The following is a 19,028-nucleotide window of genomic DNA, read 5'->3' as shown; positions in this document are numbered from 1 at the left end:
TCAGGGTATATAGCATCACAGATCAGGTTAGCTCAGCTTCAGAGATCAGGGTATATAGCATCACAGATCAGGGCAGCTCAGCTTCAGTGATCAGGGTATATAGCATCACAGATCAGGGTAGCTCAGCCTCACAGATCAGGGTATATAGCATCACAGATCTAGATAGCTCAGTCTCACAGATCAGGGTATATAGCATCACATATCAGGGTATATAGCATCACAGATAAGGGTATCTCAGCTTCAGGTATTCTGGGTATATAGCATTATAGATCAGGGTAGCTCAGCCTCACAGATCAGGGTATATAGCATCACAGATCAGGGTAGCTCAGCCACACAGACACTGACAGCATAACCCCTCACAGGGCACACTGTACCAACAGCTCCCCCCGTGGGAGGTCCGGCCCTTACCGCACGTCTGTGGCGTCCTCTCCAAATCCTCCTGACTGTGTCTCCTCCAGAGCAGCAGCTGCGGCAGAGGCGTCCCTGCTGAAGTCTATCACATGTCTCCTCTGCTCGTGCTTCCAAGTGCCAGGCACCCAATAGGATCAGGAAACCGGTCTGACGTCCTGCCTTCTGATTGGCGGGGACGGACGTTAGTGTGAAAAATAGTGAAAATTCATTCGCTAACGTCACACAATAGGGTGGGATCGGGGCGCCTCAAGCCCACCCCATTTTGAAGCCTATTAGAGCCTCTAGGAATCCATGCGCCCGGCGTCCTGAAAGGGGCTGTAGGCATGGATAGGAGGGTGGCGGCAGGGATAGGGGGTGGCCCCAGTGTGCCCTAAATACACGGGCCACCAGTGCCGCTCAGCATGGGCCCTATTTAGAGAATGCCTCACATTTTTTGATTAAATACCATACTGTTTACCTACTATGTAACTATGAATAGAAAGCATTTTCTGATTGGATGAGGTGGAGATATGGGGTGGAGACATCATTGTCAGCATTGCAACTTTGGGTGCTGTGCAGGCTGATGTCATCGTTGGATAAGAAGGACATCGGATACCTGTACAGCATCTTTGTTTGACCTCCCCTGCCCCTCTCTTATATTGAAGCATTGGGATCACGTTCGCTGCAAGGGGGAGAGAAAATAAGGAAGAATAAATGCTGAAATACCAGTCATACACGCAACATAAATCGCCTCTGATGTTGGGTTACCTATGTGGTGCTTGCACTATTAGCTTAATTTTTTTACATTTTAGAATGGGGTGCATAATAAAGGGTGCCTTGTCTGGAAAAAGGTTGAGAAACATTGGTCTGGTCAATAGTAGAAAATTAATCTCTACACCTAGGTGCAGTGATAACAAACAGTTCTTCTACTTCCAGAGGGCCAGATCCAGAAAGAAATACATTGGCGCAGCGTATCAGAGATACACTACGCCGCCGTACCTTACCTGGCGCATTTTCGAATCCTCAGCGAGTTTGCGCCGTAAGTTACGGTGGCGTAGTGTATTTCTGGCGGTGTATTTCAAATTGGGCGGGTTGGGGGCGGGTTTCATTTAAATGAAGCGCGTCCCCGCGCCGAATGAAATGCGCATGCGTCGTTCCTAAATTTCCCGCCGTGCATTGCGCTAAATGACATTGCAACGACGTCATTTTTTGAACTTAGACGTGAGTTACGTCCATCCCTATTCACGGACGACTTACGCAAAAAAAAAATTCAAATTTTGATGCGGGAACGACGGCCATACTTAACATGGCAATTATATGTATACGCGGAAAAATACCAGCTTTAACTATACGCCGGGAAAAAGCCGACTACAGACGACGTTAGAAAATGCGACGGCCGCGCGTATGTTCGTGGATCGTCGTAAATCGCTAATTTGCATACCTGACGCGGAAAACGCCACCCAGCGGACGCCGAAGTATTGCATCTTAGATCCGAAGGCGTACAAAGACGTACACCTGTCGGATCTAACCCAGAAGCCGTCTTATCTTGTTTTGAGGATTCAAAACAACGATACGACGCGGGAAATTTGAAAGTACGCCGGAGTATCAGTAGTTACGCCGGCGTACTTCGTCTGTGGATCTGGCCCAGAGAGTTTAACATTTTAGAAGGGGCTTAGCTCAAATTTGCCAAGAACTTGAGGACCCCTAAATGGTATGTCCCAAGACCTGGGTGCACAGCAATTGCTCGATCAACAATTTTAGTTTAGACACATTTTAGTTCCTTATAGGTTCACTTTAAATCAATCAGTGGCTTAAGATTAAAACCATAAAGGTAGTCTAACTCTTAATCAGTGTATTTATTGAATGCATATGGTCTACTTATTTAATTCATGAATAAAGCAGGAATAGGGATTTAGCCTTGAATTGATAATGTACCATTTCAGTCATTGCAAGACAAACAATCTTGATTAGGCCAAATGAGAATTTCTCAAGAGAAGATAAGGATACTCAGGGTTTGAAGAACGCACAAAACATACTAAGTGCTTTTTAATGATGGCATCATATGAATTGTTATTGATGGCATGTTTTATGGGAAAGGCAGTACAAATAATCAATGACAATTTCCTGAAGGCAAACTAGGAAGCACTACGTTCATCGTTCCGTCTTAAAAATATGTGGCCGTTTTTGTGGTAGAAACTCATCAAGGATTCCTTCACAGTAGTGGTTCTCTCTGAATAGCGGAGCACTCTTCAGAGAGCATTTGACAAAGGGTGAGGCGTTGTATCGCATCTTCACTGCTTGCTTTAACCCCTTACATGGACAACTGTAATGTTGTTTTATTATGAATTGTACTGAATAAAGTTTGGATTTCTCTGGCCATTGGAGTGTAGTCAAACTCTGTTCTTTGGGATTTTAATGGCTAATTTAAATTGCTTTATAATATTAGTGTAGCACTACCCCCGTAGGGGTTGCAGATGACAGGGTTTCCCACCCCTGCACAGCCAGGAAGGAAGTAACTTCCACATAGGTTACTATTAAAGCTTGGTGATATTACAAACGCACCACCTCCTAATTATTTAGAACAAAGAATACCCAGAGGGCAGAAAGATGAAGTTTTGAGGTACAGAAAAATTGATCAACATCAAATTATCAAAAAAAAAAAAAAAAAATAATGTTTTATTATATTACATAGACAATATAGAATTACTATAAAATATTCGGGAAAAAACAGCCCTGTGGTTAGAATACAGAATAATGGTTGTCTCTACATGTTTCACTACAATTGTGGCTTCGTCTGGAGCTTCTGTAGTACCTTTACCTACAATATCACCCTTAAAGCAGAGTTCCACCCTAAAGTGGAACTTCCGCTCATTGGATTCCTCCCCCGCCCCCTCTGGTACCACAATTGGCACCTTTCAGGGGGGAGGGGGTGCAGATACCTGTATAATACAGGTATTTGCACCCACTTTCGGGGAGAGATATCCGTAGAATATCTGCAGAGTCCCGCCCCCCCCCCCCCCCCCCTCCCCCCACTGTGTTGTGGGAAACACACGGTTCCCCGAACACAGCGGGGACCGCTGAAAATGCGCGGCGCAACTCGCGCATGTGCAGTAGGGAACCGGGCAGTGAAGTCGCAATGCTTCATTTCCTGGTTCCCTCACCGAGGATTCCGGCCGGGGCAGCCGAGAGACGAGCGATTGCTCGTCTTCGGCTGCCGGCACCCTGGACAGGTACAGGTAAGTGTCCATTTATTAAAAGTCAGCAGCTACAGTATTTGTAGCTGCTGGCTTTTATAATTTTTTGTTTAGGTGGACCTCCACTTTAATGATAATGGTTCCAAATAATCCCTAAACCCCTCCAGGAGGTCCAATCGGGGATGTCTCTGCAGGAGGGAGGGAATAAATACCCTCCAGTTGAGCCTGATTGTCTTAGAAAAGGGTGCTTAACAGATTTAATCAGTCAGTATCCCTTTTCTAGTGAGAGCTTGAGACAGTCACGGCAAATTTCAAACTGCTTGTGCAATTTAAGTGCTTCCTTAACTTTCAATTGCCTCTGTTCCTTAATTCAGTTGTTGCCATTTGTCCTGCTGCCAGTGAAGCATTTAATAACTGCTCAAAAAAGGTTATTCCTTTGGATTGGATCAACTTTAATGCTGGCCTTCCCAGTTAAACAGGTGTTTTCTTGATACTGATTTAAAGAGCAGAGGCAATTCAAAGTTAAGGAAGCACTTAGATTGCACAAGCACTGTGCTTTAGTACTTACACTGTCTTCCTTGCTCTTGCTGCCTCTTAGGGAAGACTCCTTCCAAGCTCCCACTGTTGTCAGGACCCTCCTTGACCAGCACCTAAGCCTGGCCCAAGGCAGAGCACCCCCCCAAAACTAGGGGCTTCACCTCAAGGGCCACTGACAGCCTCCTCAGCACTTCATCTCCATCTTCCACCCGACTCCCCTGCTGGCATGGCTTCCATACTTAAAGGGGTTGTAAAGGTTTGTTTTTTATTTTCTAAATAGGTTACTTTAAGCTAGTGCATTGTTGGTTCACTTACCCTTTCCTTCAATTTCCCTTCTAAATGTTTTTTTTCTTTGTCTGAATTTCTCACTTCCTGTTTCTCCTCAGTAAACTTGCCACCATCATCCGAGCGGGGGTTAGTCAGCCAGAATAGCTTACTGAGCACCTTACTGAGGGGGAACAGGAAGTGAGATATTCAGACAAAGAAAACAAAGAGAAAAACATTTAGAAGGGAACTCAAAGGAAAGGGTAAGTGAACCAACAATGCACTAGCTTAAAGGAACTTATTTAGAAAATAAAAAACTAACCTTTACAACCCCTTTAAGGGTTGGCCTGACCACCCTGCTAGGCGCACCACTTGGGGATTGGTCAAGCTCCCCTGAGCATGCAGAACAACCCTCCTAGACTCCACCCTCCAACTTCCAGAATGTTCTCCAACATTCTAGTACCAGGGGGAGGCACCAGAGACCTGCCTGAATAAGTCATCCAGCCCTGAACCCCAGTAAACCCTGACCTAGATTTCATGACTCAGCCTGAATCTGATTATGTTTTACCTACTCTGACACTAGTAGCACACTAGAGAGAGCTACATTAGGCTATATCTGAATAGAAAGTTATCCCTCGGGTATAAAGGAATTATTTGAGTGGCTGTATAATGTTTTTTTAAAAAAAGGTTTATTTATTCTCTGCAAATAGATTTTTAGTTGCTGTCTGCGTCTCTGATGGAGAGATTCCCCATCACTTCCACATATGCTGAGGTCACGGGGGCAGGAAGTGAAGCGAAGAAATCAAACAGCAATAACAACCTGCAAAGTTAAAAGTTACACATTATCGCTAGAGATGTGAAATCATAATATTGCAACCAAACAAATATGACTGGCATAAATAAAATTAACTGGAATAAGTAAATATCTAAGAGCAGACTAGTTTTTCTGCCCTCATGACATGTTGTTCTGATAAAATCAGTTTCTTTATTCCATGCTCCGTGTGTAATTTGCATTTCTAATATAAATGTTTTTTCCAGGCTGGGTTTTTCCGACTTCCCCATGGAGATTATTTTATTGAACCTCTCTATAATACCACAGCAGCAGGGAAGCAGCATAAGCACATAATGTACAAGAGAGAAGTGCGGGAGCCTCAGCGTTATCGCCGAGAACTAGTGGATGCTGAAAACAAGCCATGTGGACTAAATGGTAGGAATTTAAGGTTATTTACTCCGTACGTTTCATTATGTGTAGTATTTGCTCTGCGGGGTGCGGGAATCATTGATGGCTGTGTAAAAAAAGGATGTTATCAACATTTTTTCTATTCTATAAACATGAATGGTATTACTTGTTTTTCCACTAGGATTGTGTACTCGGTGTCAATTATATTACGTTTTTTGTTCTGATACTGTTGTCATTAGGTAAAACTTTTTTTTTTGTGGATAAAAAGTACTGTTAACGTTATATAATATCAGGTTAGACACACACATGGTTTCTTTGCAGACAGTGAACTGCAACAATGGCTGCAATCAAGGAATCACAGCATTTAAAAAATAAATAAATAGTTTTTTTTTAAGATATTATAAAATGTACTTGTATTCATATAAAATTCTTATTTTACAAATAAACATTTAGTACAGGGCTCTTATTTGCAGAGTACATCATGCAAAATGCCAGGATCAACGAATCACAAGCCAGAGTGATTGTAAAGTCTGTTTTTTTTTTTTCTCTAAAAATAACAAACACGTCATACTTACCTCCTTTGTGCAGGGGTTTTGCGCAGGACAGCCCAGATCCTCCTCTTCTCAGGTGCCTCTTTAGCACTCCCAGCCCCTCCCTGTTGTCGAGTGCCCCCACAGCAAAGCGCTTGCTATGGGGGCACCCAAGCTGTGTCACAGCTCCCTGTGTCCATTCAGACACAGAGCCCCTGTTCGACCCAGCCCCCTCAGTCTCCTGATTGGCTAACTGACTGTGATTGACAGCAGTGGCAGCCAATGGCGCCAGGGGCGTATCTAGGGTATGGCAGCCATGGCAAGTGCCATGGGCGCCATGGAGAGGGGGGCGGCAAAAAGCAACCCTACACATGAAAAAAAAAACACCTGTCCTCCCGCGGCCGCCCCCGCACTTATCTCCTGGCACTGTGGCCGCCCTGCTGGAGCGCGGTGCCAGCATAGCAATTGCTAATATTTTTCCTTCTGCCTGGGGAGGTGAGTGACAGGTGCCCCCATGATGGCCGAAGATTGGCCAGACCAGATCGACGTACGGTGGCGGAGCCTAATGCTCCGCCTACCCTATCATCTTATCCCCAGAGCGGGGAAAGGGACGTGAGGTGAGGAGAAGAGAGGACACGAGAGAAGGAATGTATTGCGGCCTGTTGGAGAACCCCGGCCCCAGCAGCAGCACAAAGGATAGTAGCCAGGTACTACTTGATCCTTGTCATCATATTCATGTGTGTCAACTGCCAACCAGAAGCAAGCAGCAAAATATAATGCGCAGTAGATTAAATAAATATGCATAGCCATATCATAAATAAACTGTAATAAAGTGATTTATGAACAGCTGTTGCACAAATCACTTTATCATTGATATCTATGGCTATGTATATTTATAATTTATTTATTCCATATTGAGCACTATATTTGATGCCTGGCACACACAAACACACACAATCACACATGATGACTTAAAACTTTTAAGTCATCATGTGCGATTGCGCCCCCCAAAAACTTTCAGCACCAGCCGCTAGTGGTCCCCAGTGTCTCTCTCTGTCCCCGCCATTTCCCTGGTTATCTGAAAGATCAATTTCAACTGTTTTGACAAGGGGCGCTGTTTCAGTGCTTGCCATAGGCACCATTTTCACTAGATACGCCTCTGAATGGCGCCGCTGCTGTGTCTCAGCCAATCAGGAGGAGAGTCCCGGGCAGCTGAGGCACTCGTGGACATCGCTGGAGATAGATGGGGCTTAGGTAAGTATTAGGGGGTGCTGCACACAGAAGTTTTTTACCTTAATGCATAAATGCATTAAGATAAAAAAAAAACATTCTGACTTTACAGCCCCTTTAAGATCGCCGGGAGAAATACCAACAACCTGAGATATTTAGACAATACCACACAAATGGCAGAACGTGAAGAAATAAAGAGTCTCCTAATGAAGGTGAAAAAGGAGCGCACAAAAGCTGGCCTGAAATTAAACATTAAGAAAACTAAGATCATGGCAACCGATCCCATCACTCCTTGGCAAATAGAAGGAGAAGAAATGGAAACCGTGATAGATTTTATCTTCTTTTGCCTTGTACACACGACCAGTTTTCCCGTTTGGAAAACTGCCATGACAGCTTTTGTCCGACAAAACTGGCCGTGTGTATGCTCCATGGCAGTTTTCCCGACAGGAAACCTGCCGGGAAACGCCGGCGGGAAAAATGAGAACATGTTCTCGTTTTTCCTGCCGCGATTTCCGGTGGTCTTTTTCCCGGCAGTTTTCCTTTGGGAAACACTGCGGTGGAGCATACACACGGCCGGGTTTCCAGGCCAAAGCTCTCATGGCAGTTTACCTGCCAGGAAATCCGTCCGTGTGTAGGTAAAAGGTTCTCGGCTTTCCCCTCGGGTTTCCCAGCAGTAAAAAGTCCCCGGGAAACCCGTATGCATGTACGAGGCATTAGGCTGAGATCACAGCAGATGGGGACTGTAGCCATGAAATTCAGAGATGCTTGCTTCTTGGAGAAAAGCAATGGCAAACCTGGCAACATTATAAAAAGCAGAGCCATCACCCCACCGACAAGTGCCATATAGTCAAAGCTATGGTAAGCCAAGTAGTAACCCATGGCTGTGGGAAGTTGGACCATAAGGAAGGCTGAACGCCGAAGAATTGATGGTTTTGAAGACTCTTGAAAGTCCCTTGGATGGCAAGAAGATCAAACAAGTCAATCTTGAAGGAAATCAGCCCTAAATATTCACTGGGAAGACATATCCTGAAGCTGAAATACTTTGGCCACCTGATGCGAAGAGAGGACATTGGAAAATAATCTGATGCTGAAAAACATAGAAGGAAAAAGGAGAAGAGGGCAACAGAAAAAAGATGGATAGATAGCATCATTGAAACAATGAACATGAAATTAAGCAAGCTCCGGGAGGCAGTGAAGGACAGAAAAGCCAGGCGCGCTTTGGTCAATGAAGTTACGAAGAGTCGGACAGGACTAAACAACTGAACAACAGCAACAGGGCTTATAGTTGGCACTCGGAAATCTCAGCACTGCTTGTACTTGCCTCTGTATAACTGACAAAACTGGACCCGTCTTTATGTGCGAGGAAGAAGACATAGAGGTCAGCGTATTTTTATTCATGCAGCAGTCTGTGTCATCTGATCTCTCTTGATCAGTCTATTTCACAGCTGAAAAGACAAAAAAAAGTGATTGACGGGCATTGGTCTGTAAAAAGAAGAGTATGAAGCCTCATACACATGATCGGACGTCAAACTAACTTTTCCTTGGATTTTTGTCTGAAGGGAGTTGGCCAGGCACACCCATAGCATACACACGCTCTGACTTTTCTGCAAACTTTCTTAAAACTTTCCCAACATTACATGTTTTTTTTGCTCGTTTCTGCTCTTTACTGCCACCCTTTGGTCAACTTCTGCTATTGTTGGTTAATTTTAGCATTGGTTCTGAGCATGCGTATTTGTACTTTGTACAAAAGTCCGATGGCTTGCTGTACACACGGTCGGACTAGGCACCATCGGACTTTTGTTGTCGAAAAGTTTGTCCGTTTGCAGAGAGAACTTTTGTCTGATGAAAACCGAAAAAGTTTGTCCGATGGAGCGTACACACGGTCGGATTTTTTTGCAAACTTGCTCATTTTTGGCAAAACGTCCGACCGCGTGTATAGGTTTTGCGATTCAGCACTGCGTCGCTTTAACAGACAATTGCGCGGTCGTGCGAGGTGGCTCCCAAACAAAATTGACGTCCTTTTTTTCTCACAAATAGAGCTTTCTTTTGGTGGTATTTGATCACCTCTGCAGGTTTTATTTTTTGCGCTATAAACAAAAATATAGCGACAATTTTGAAAAAAATCTATATTTTTTACTTTTTGCTATAATAAATATCCCCCAAAAACATATATAAAAAAAAAAAATTCCTAATTTTAGGCCGATACGTATTCTTCTACCTATTTTTGGGGAAAAAAAATCGCAATAAGCGTTTATCGATTGGTTTGCGCAAAATTTATAGTGTTTACAAAATAGGGGATAGTTTTATTGCATTTTTTTTTTTACTACTAATGGCGGCGATCAGCGATTTTTTTCATGACTGCGACATTATGGCGGACACTTCGGACAATTTTGACACATTTTTGGGACCATTGTCATTTTCACAGCAAAAAATGCATTTAAATTGCATTGTTTATTGTGAAAATGACAGTTGCAGTTTGGGATTTAACCACAGGGGGCGCTAAAGGAGTTATGTTTCACCTAGTGTGTGTTTACAACTGTAGGGGGGTGTGGCTGTAGGTCTGACGTCATCGATCGTGTCTCCCTATAAAAGGGATCACACGATCGATGCAGCCGCCACAGTGAAGCACGGGGAAGCCGTGTTTACATACGGCTCTCCCCGTTCTTCAGCTCCGGGGAGCGATCGCGAGGGGGCGGCTAGAAACGAATAGCCGCGCCCTCATCCCGGATCGCTCCCTGAGGCTTACCGACCACTGCATGTACCGGGGGGCGGGGTCCCGATCGGACCCCCGACCCGCGGAAAGGCAGCGACATGCGGGCATGTCGTTCTGCCTGTCCGTGCCATTTTGCCGACGTATAAGTACATGCGGCTGTTGTTAAGCGGTTAATAAGTGATAACATTCCCTCTGTTCTAAGCTGCATAAGGAGCTTAGAGAGCTGGGGTAAGGAGAAACATCAGTACATTGGTCTTCCCAGTGAATGACTGTGCAGGGCGGGGGGCCTGACTATTGGAGGAGAGAATGTTGACTGCTGATGCCTAGTGTGGTCAATTTTTAATAGGAAAGCAGAGGGACTGGCGGGAACAGGGATTTCATACAAAGGAAGCAATTCAAAGAGAACAGGATACTTTTTCATACAAGTTCATGGTGCAGCAGGCACATATCAGTAATATAAAATGTTAGGTTTACAAACTCTTTAACTTCTAAATGAGCTGCTGTTTGTACTGGTTTATTTTATTTTAATAATTATAGGTTTTGCGCCTTAATATTAATGGAAGAGAACCTCTTTAGTTGATTGCAGTAATTATGTCAAGTACTATATGTAGGGAGTAAGTATTTTGTTGTTATGAAAGCCAATAAAATAATTATATGTAAGTAAATTAAAAAAAGATATTTCAAAGGCATGCTTTCATTCACAATCAGTATTCCACATTGAGGACATCAAGGGCATGTTTTGTTCTTTCTATTTTGTTAACCTTGACTTGACTTGGGGTCCTTTTTTCCAAAACTTTTAGTGTAAGTGATGTCTGGGTTCCACACATTATACTTTTTAGCATTTCTAGACTACCTAATAAATTAAATGTTATTTTTTCCGAGGCAGATAGGGCTTTAACCACTTCAGCCCCGGAAGGTTTTACCCCCTTAATGACCAGGCCACTTTTTGTGATACAACACTGCAATATTTCAACTGACAATTGAATTGATGTAATTTTTCCCCCACAAATAGAGCTTTCTTTTGGTGGTATTTGATCACCTCTGCAGTTTTTATTTGTTTTCACTATAAGCAAAAAAAGAACGACAATTTTGAAAAAATAAAAAAACTATTTTTTTACGTTATGCTATAAAACATATCAAATAAAAAATAAAATAATTCTTCATCAATTTAGGACAATGTATTCTGCTACATATTTTTGGTAAAAATAATCCCAATAAGCGTATATTGATTGGTTTGTTATATCGTCTACAAAATAGGGAATAGATTTCTATTTATTTGTAATGTAATTTTTCTATTTATTTTATTTTTTTACTTGTAATGGCAGTGATCAGTGATTTTTAGCGGGACTGCGACATTGCGGCAGACAGATCGGACACCTAGCTGACACTTTTGACACTTTTTTGGGGAACCAGTGACATTATTACAGTGATCAGTACTAAACACATGCATTGACACTGTATAAATAACACTGGAAGGGAAGGGGTTAACCACTTCCCGACGGCCGCATGTATATGTACGTCCACAGAATGGCACGTACAGGCAAATAGGCGTACATGTACGTCCTTGCCTTTCCGCGGGTCGGGGGTCCGATCGGGACCCCCCCCGCTACATGTGGCGGTCGGGTTCCCTCGGGGAGCGATCCGGGACGCGATCGCTCCCCGGAGCTGAAGAACGGGGAGAGCCGTGTGTAAACACGGCTTCCCCGTGCTTCACTGTGGCGGCGTATCGATCGAGTGATCCCTTATATAAGGGAGACTCGATCGATGACGTCAGTCCTACAGCCACACCCCCCTACAGTTGTAAACACACACTAGGTGTACCCTAACTCCTACAGCGCCCCCTGTGGTTAACTCCCAAACTGCAACTGTCATTTTCACAATAAACAATGCAATTTAAATGCATTTTTTGCTGTGAAAATGACAATGGTCCCAAAAATGTGTCAAAATTGTCCGAAGTGTCCGCCATAATGTCGCAGTCATGAAAAAAATCGCTGATCGCCGCCATTAGTAGTAAAAAAATTTTTTTTTATAAAAATGCAATAAAACTATCCCCTATTTTGTAAACGCTATAAATTTTGCGCAAACCAATCGATAAACGCTTATTGCGATTTTTTTTACTAAAAATAGGTCGAAGAATACGTATCGGCCTAAACTGAGGGGAAAAAAAATGTATATATGTTTTTGGGGGATATTTATTATAACAAATGTAAAAAATATTGAATTTTTTTCAAAATTGTCGCTTTATTTTTGTTTATAGCGCAAAAAATAAAAACCGCAGAGGTGATCAAATACCACCAAAAGAAAGCTCTATTTGTGGGGAAAAAAGGACGCCAATTTTGTTTGGGAGCCACGTCGCACGACCGCGCAATTGTCTGTTAAAGCGACGCAGTGCCGAATAGCAAAACCTGGCCTGGGCATTAAGCTGCCTAAAGGTCCGTGGCTTAAGTGGTTAAAGGGTCACTAAAGGAAAAAATTGTTTTTGCTGAAATGACTATTTACAGGGTATAGAGACATAAAAGTTAACTGATTCCTTTTAAAAATGATTAAAAATAGATTAAATTCAATCATATAATGTGCCTCTAGTTTCACTTTCGGTTTTAAAGGTACATACATGAAGTTCCGGGTGAGAGGTGAGTCGGGAAGACTCACAGAACAAAAACAAACAAATCCAGGGCAGTGTTTTGTTTTTAAAATGAATCTGATTGGTTCTGAGGAGTTTTAGACACACAGTAATGACAGCTTAGACCACCGTGAAAAGCTCCCAGTACGATGGTTATAAGGAGCCAGACAAGCAGGAAGTGTGGAGATCACAGCAGAATTACAGCTACTTCAAAGCAAAAACGAACAATGAGGACATGAAACCAGTACTGCAGTAAGGTAAAGGAAGCTATTTAGCTAAAAAAAAAATTCCTTTAGTGACCCTTTAACATCAGGGGCGATCAAAGGGTTAACTGTGTTCCCTCAGTGTGTTTCTACCTGTGTTGGGGGGGTGGGACACTGCATGGACACTCTGATTCGTGTTCACAATTAGCAAGAACATTAGATCAGAGTGTCCATGCCTGACAGCATGGCGGTCTGTGGGGAGCGATTGCGGGTGGCCCGCTAATGGGCTCCCCCTGTGGCCAATCATCACGCGATCGAGGCTCTGGAGGAGCGCGTGCGCCCCCCAGTGGCTATTGACAAAATCACGCACAGGTGCATGATTTTGCGCAATAGAGCTGCCTTGCCGCAGTATATGTATGGAGGGCGGTCGGGAAGTGGTTAATTTGGTAGTGGATTTGGATCTATATAATATATATATTGTAATGTTGGGGTGATTTAGCATCTGGGTAGAGCATACCAGTGAGCAGCAGAGTCCACGCCAGTTGTGCTTTTTAAGGGTTTGTTGACCCACTTTTATTAAAAGAAAGAAAAACGTCCATCCAAAATTCCCACACAGGGGGTTTCAAGTTTCTACAGCAATAAAGAAATGGTCAAACGAAAATGCCAAGCCACATGGCTCTCTTCAGAAATACAGCCCCTAGGCTTACACTTCAGCCCTCTTGGCCACGTACCAAAGTACTTGTACAATCACTGTACCTTCTCTCAGCTTCTGTGCTGCTCAGCCCACAGCTTTGGGTCCTCTCTCTATACCATGCAGACATGCATGCTTCTCCCTTGCTTGCCTGGACTCCTCGGGAGGGTGGAGTCCAGAACACTGGTCTTGATTCTACTATAAGCCCAGGAACCACCTGTTCAATCAACCAGACTCCTGGCTGTTTCCAAAACCCGGTCCCAGGATTGGAGATTCCTGCCTATTTGAGAGTCCTGAGCGACCATTACCAGGACAGGGAACTGGACTATCACATACCCCCCCCCTTTGTTTCGATCCAGAGGGAGGAACACCAGCACCCATCATCATGGTTGGGACACCTCTGTGCTGGCTCTCAGCCACATAGGCCCAACCTTTTTTCCGGGTGCGCTTCCAGGTACGTCCCACCCTGGATCTTAACCAGCTATATTTCCCTACACACAGCCTTCTCCCTCTTCTTTTGGGGTTCCATAAGCACTTCCTCTTTTGAAATTTAAACAGGGCACCCCTGGTCTTTCTACCAACCCTTCTGCCTCCACGCTTCAGGTTCCCAGGTTTCCCAATACCTTTGGACACCACACTGTCATGTACCTTTAACAAATTATTTGGTTCATCATTGATATACATATTCAAACCAACTTTACACCTCTCAATGTTGCAAAAGTCACCAATGCCTTTTTTCTCAGTATTTGCTAGGGCAGAGTCTGCAGAGGGCACACATACCAGAGGGTTGCCATCACCCACGGGAACCTCAGAGGACGTCACCTCCCCGGGGTTCACCCTCTCTGCAGGCAGCTGTCCTACCACTTGACTTGTTCTGATGCCATCTGTATTTTTATCCACCTGAAGAGACAAGTTCTCTTCTGATCCACATACAATTTTGACTGCACTTATCTGTTTGTCACCTATACCAAACATTGGACTGGGGACCCCAGTCTCTTTAACCATCTTCGGTTGGGCCCCAGTTAGGATTTCTGCTGCTTTCTGGTCCGCACTTGGCCCTCCCATCTCATGTGATAGTACCACTGGTACAGCATACACGCCCTTCACCGACAACTGACCAGTACCATCTTGAACCATAGCAGCAGAAATGCCTTCTACCTGGCTGTTAGGTGGTGAAACCTCAGACACTTTCTTTTTGCCAAAGCCTCTCCCATAAACCTCTTGTACAGGAAGTAACCCATCAGCATACCTAGAGGCAACTTTTAACACTAGTAATACAGTCATAAATAAACCATTTTTGTCTTGTCTTCCTTTGTGCTGTACCACCTGCCACTCAGGGGTCCACCTAATGGTACTCCGCAGTACCAGACTGTCTGACTGTGGTGGAGACACCCCAGTATAGACTGGCTGTACATCCCAAAGTGTAAGCATCTCCTTTAACACTTTTGTTAGAAAGCATACCCTTGGCTTCGGATTGAAGTCCTTCCTGGGGACTTTCCTGACACTGGGAATGCAGACAGACTCACTTGCTGAGACGTGAGAGGTTGCAAGGTTTAATGAAACCTTCTCCCAGCTGGAGATGACCACAGCCTGGTGCTCTACCAGAGCGCTGCCAGGTGCTTGACTCACACCCAACTTCTCAGGTTCAGCACTAATGAACTGCTTCACATTACCATTGACAACATCACTTTGACAGGCCACGTCAGCATAATTTTTGTAGTTTGCGGACAAAGTGTCTGCTGTGTGCTCGCCCTTATGTGGTCCATATTTCTCACGAGGGTTAACCCCTGCAGCAGCCACCGCGCCCTCAGGTATAAGCTGTTCTGCCATCCCTCCTGCTGGCACAGCAGAAACTTTGTCCACCTTACTTTTATGCATGAAAGCCTCATCTATCAGGGACATTAGATTTTTACCCCAACTATCCCAATCTGTTGTACCTGTGCTCCATTCATCGGCGCTCCTTAGCCCTGATCCATCCGCCCAAGGACACACATTAGAACAGATGGGTTTAGTTGCAGATTCGTTACCCAAATTACAAATCATGGCAGACTTCGGTAACACATGTTCTAGCACCACAGGTTGCAATACACCACAACCACCACCACCTTGCTCGGGTGGCGCTTCATAAGCCTCACACACCTTTGCATTTTTCACATGTTGTTTTAACCCACCATTTACCTGCACATTTTTAGTACTAGCAGCTTGCACTAACACATTACCATTACACGGTACAGTTCCACTCTGTCCCACCAGAGTGACATACCAGTTGTCCATGGCAACCTCCGACTTCAATACATGAAGTTCCCTGGAGATTTCTGGGGACAACTGTGCTGTCTTACCATCAGTTGCTACAGGCAACGGCCCATTTGTGACAACAGCTTTTGCTCTGAAAGAACCTGGGGTTTTTCCAACAGCAGCAAACTTTTCATTAACAATAACACTTATAGCATTTTTAGTTTTTGCAGGCTGTCCTAGCCCACTGCCTACTTGAGACTGGCAGACATTAGACACAACACTTTTAGTCATCAATACAGGTTCTGTTTGGACTTTAACCCCTGCATTCCCACTTTGTAGGGAGAAGTAATCTTCAAGCACACATTTAGTGGCCCCACTAACTGGGGTCACTCTCACATCATCATGGACAGTCTCGTAACCAGTTCTTTTATACCTGCAATCAGCAGTCCCAGACATCATTTCATTAAAGACAGTCTTACCCACCGCAGTAGTTGGGATCACCATCTTCATTTGAGTACGTTGTCTTAAACAGTCCTCAGCCACACATTTACTGGCCAACTCCCCCTGGTGGCCACGGGATGAAATCGCACCCCCTGCAGACACAACAGAAAACTCCTCCTTGTTGCCAGGGGTGACGGTAAATATATTTTTACAGGAAACTGGCTCAACATCATTACCTCCAGGTGCACCCCAGAATCTAGGGCAAGACAATATTTCGTGCCCCAGCTGGCCACATTCCAGACATGGAACAGGACGACTTTTCTCCAGTGCGTTTCTCTCCTGGCGATTCCCAGCTGGCAAGAACACACAGGGCTCTTTGTGGGGACGTTGAGGCAAATCTCTCCTGCAGCTCTTCTCTCCAGGCACAACTTCCACTCTTGTTGTCATGGGAGATCGCACTCTCCCTGCAGAGCTTTGCTGGTTCTCTCCAACATGCTGTATTGGCTCCTCCGGAAGCCACTTGTCACGACCCTTGCAGGCAAGCACACCCCATGGTCCACAGACAGCCCGACTGGTCTCCTCTGTGTTGCTATGGGCAACCACTCTCCGTCCTGGCTTTTGGTCAGCCTCTCTTCTGGCACATAACATAGGATTCGCAGACCTTTGTTTTGCTAGGTAGCTTTGCATTGGAGCCAGGGACAAAGGGCACTTGGAGACTGCATGCCCCCACTCGCTGCACCGCAAACAGCGCACTTGGTTTGCTGTCTTGTCAGGGTTTCCCACACTGCATCTGCTGGACCCTGTCCCAAGCTGTGTCACTTTCACAATTTTTACAATAGCTGCTGGTTTAACTGCAGCAGTGTTGCCAGGGGCAACAACATCCCTCTCCCAGGCATGGACATTTGGCAGATGTCTCTTTTTATCAAAGGTTGGCTTCGCTTCCACTTTAGCTTGGTCCAATCCTGCCAGGTGTCGCTTGCACCAATCCACTGCAGATTCAAACGCTGGTGGATGCTCCACATTAGCCATCTGTGCACTCATTGCACCAGGGTTGCTAGGGACAACAGCAGCCCTCTTTTCCCTTGGAAAACTCTGTTCGGGTATGTATGGGGTTAGATCAGGCGGTAGCCTCAGAGCTCTATCTATCATCTCAGCCATCCTTGCTTCTTTTTGGCATCTTGATCGCCCCATACTCACAATCACTCCCAAAAAAATTTGCACAGTTCAGCAACAAATTAGAGCACTGTCTCTTTAAGGCTAATCACCTTTCTCTTGCAGGTTCTCCTCACCTGCACACACACAGATTATGCAGTTTCTGGCAATAGCTCACTGGTATTTGCAAGGATCTTCAGTCCATGCCCGCATTCGAGCACCAATTGTAATGTTGGGGTGATTTAGCATCTGGGTAGAGCATACCAGTGAGCAGCAGAGTCCACGCCAGTTGTGCTTTTTAAGGGTTTGTTGACCCACTTTTATTAAAAGAAAGAAAAACGTCCATCCAAAATTCCCACACAGGGGGTTTCAAGTTTCTACAGCAATAAAGAAATGGTCAAACGAAAATGCCAAGCCACATGGCTCTCTTCAGAAATACAGCCCCTAGGCTTACACTTCAGCCCTCTTGGCCACGTACCAAAGTACTTGTACAATCACTGTACCTTCTCTCAGCTTCTGTGCTGCTCAGCCCACAGCTTTGGGTCCTCTCTCTATACCATGCAGACATGCATGCTTCTCCCTTGCTTGCCTGGACTCCTCGGGAGGGTGGAGTCCAGAACACTGGTCTTGATTCTACTATAAGCCCAGGAACCACCTGCTCAATCAACCAGCCAGACTCCTGGCTGTTTCCAAAACCCGGTCCCAGGATTGGAGATTCCTGCCTATTGGAGAGTCCTGGGCGACCATTACCAGGACAGGGAACTGGACTATCACAATATATATATATATATATATATATATATATATATATATATATATATATATATATATATATATCTCTATCTTGTTTTTTTTGGAAATTTTTTAACTTAATTTGCCAATTATTACATTTAAATCACAGTTGTTTTTAAAGAGGAAGTAAACCCTGATGGATTTTACTTCCTTTTTAATTCCCTGCAAAAGTAAAACATAATGGGCTACTATGCATCGAATATTAGCCCATTATGTGTCACTTACCTGAAACCAAAGCCTGTGATTTCACCACTGTCTCCACTAGCAGCGAGCGTCCATCTTCACCCCTCTTCCTTCTGTGACTGGCCGAAGTTGCATGACGTCACTCCCGCGCATGCACCCGGGAGCTGCCAGTCACCGCACAACCTCTTTAGAAACGGCACGATCTTCCCTTTCTAAAGTGCGCATGCGCCGTAGACATTGGCTATGCGCCGTAGACACCGGCTATTCGCTGTAGACATCGTCGCATGGCCTTCTTGTAAATATCGCCTAAACCGTGGAGGTTTAGGAAATATTTCCAGCACCTACAGGTATGCCTTTAATGTGTTTGAAAATGCTAAATATAGCTTTTCCTAAAAACATTCCCTCTCCCCTCGTCTTACCTATTTTGCATACTCTGTATAAAAAAATCGGTGTACCTTTTAAATCCAGTCCGGTTGAATGATTTAGCAGTTTCGGCTCCCTGGTGTAAGGGAACACCGGACAATAACTGTAAATTCCCGCATGTCACCCAAAGGCTCTCATGACCCATCCATTGCCAGCGCTTCCCACTCAGCAGTCACTTACTGATGGAAGCCAGAATGGTAGGATCAGGTGAATGGACCAGACTAAAACATTATGACTGTTTAACCACTGT

General features: G+C 44.6%; 1 protein-coding gene across 1 annotated transcript in view; it reads left to right on the top strand.

Annotated features, from left to right (window-relative positions):
• Positions 1–19,028, top strand: part of ADAMTS12 (ADAM metallopeptidase with thrombospondin type 1 motif 12) — a 646,291-nt gene that overhangs the window by 230,085 nt on the left and 397,178 nt on the right. The window contains exon 3 of the mRNA XM_040338094.1: positions 5,424–5,592. Coding sequence (XP_040194028.1) covers positions 5,424–5,592 — 169 coding nt within the window. The remainder of the gene's footprint in view (positions 1–5,423; positions 5,593–19,028) is intronic.

Source organism: Rana temporaria, chromosome 1 (genome assembly GCF_905171775.1).
Source record: "Rana temporaria chromosome 1, aRanTem1.1, whole genome shotgun sequence".
Lineage (NCBI taxonomy): Eukaryota > Metazoa > Chordata > Amphibia > Anura > Ranidae > Rana > Rana temporaria.
This window is presented reverse-complemented; position numbering and strand designations above follow the sequence as displayed.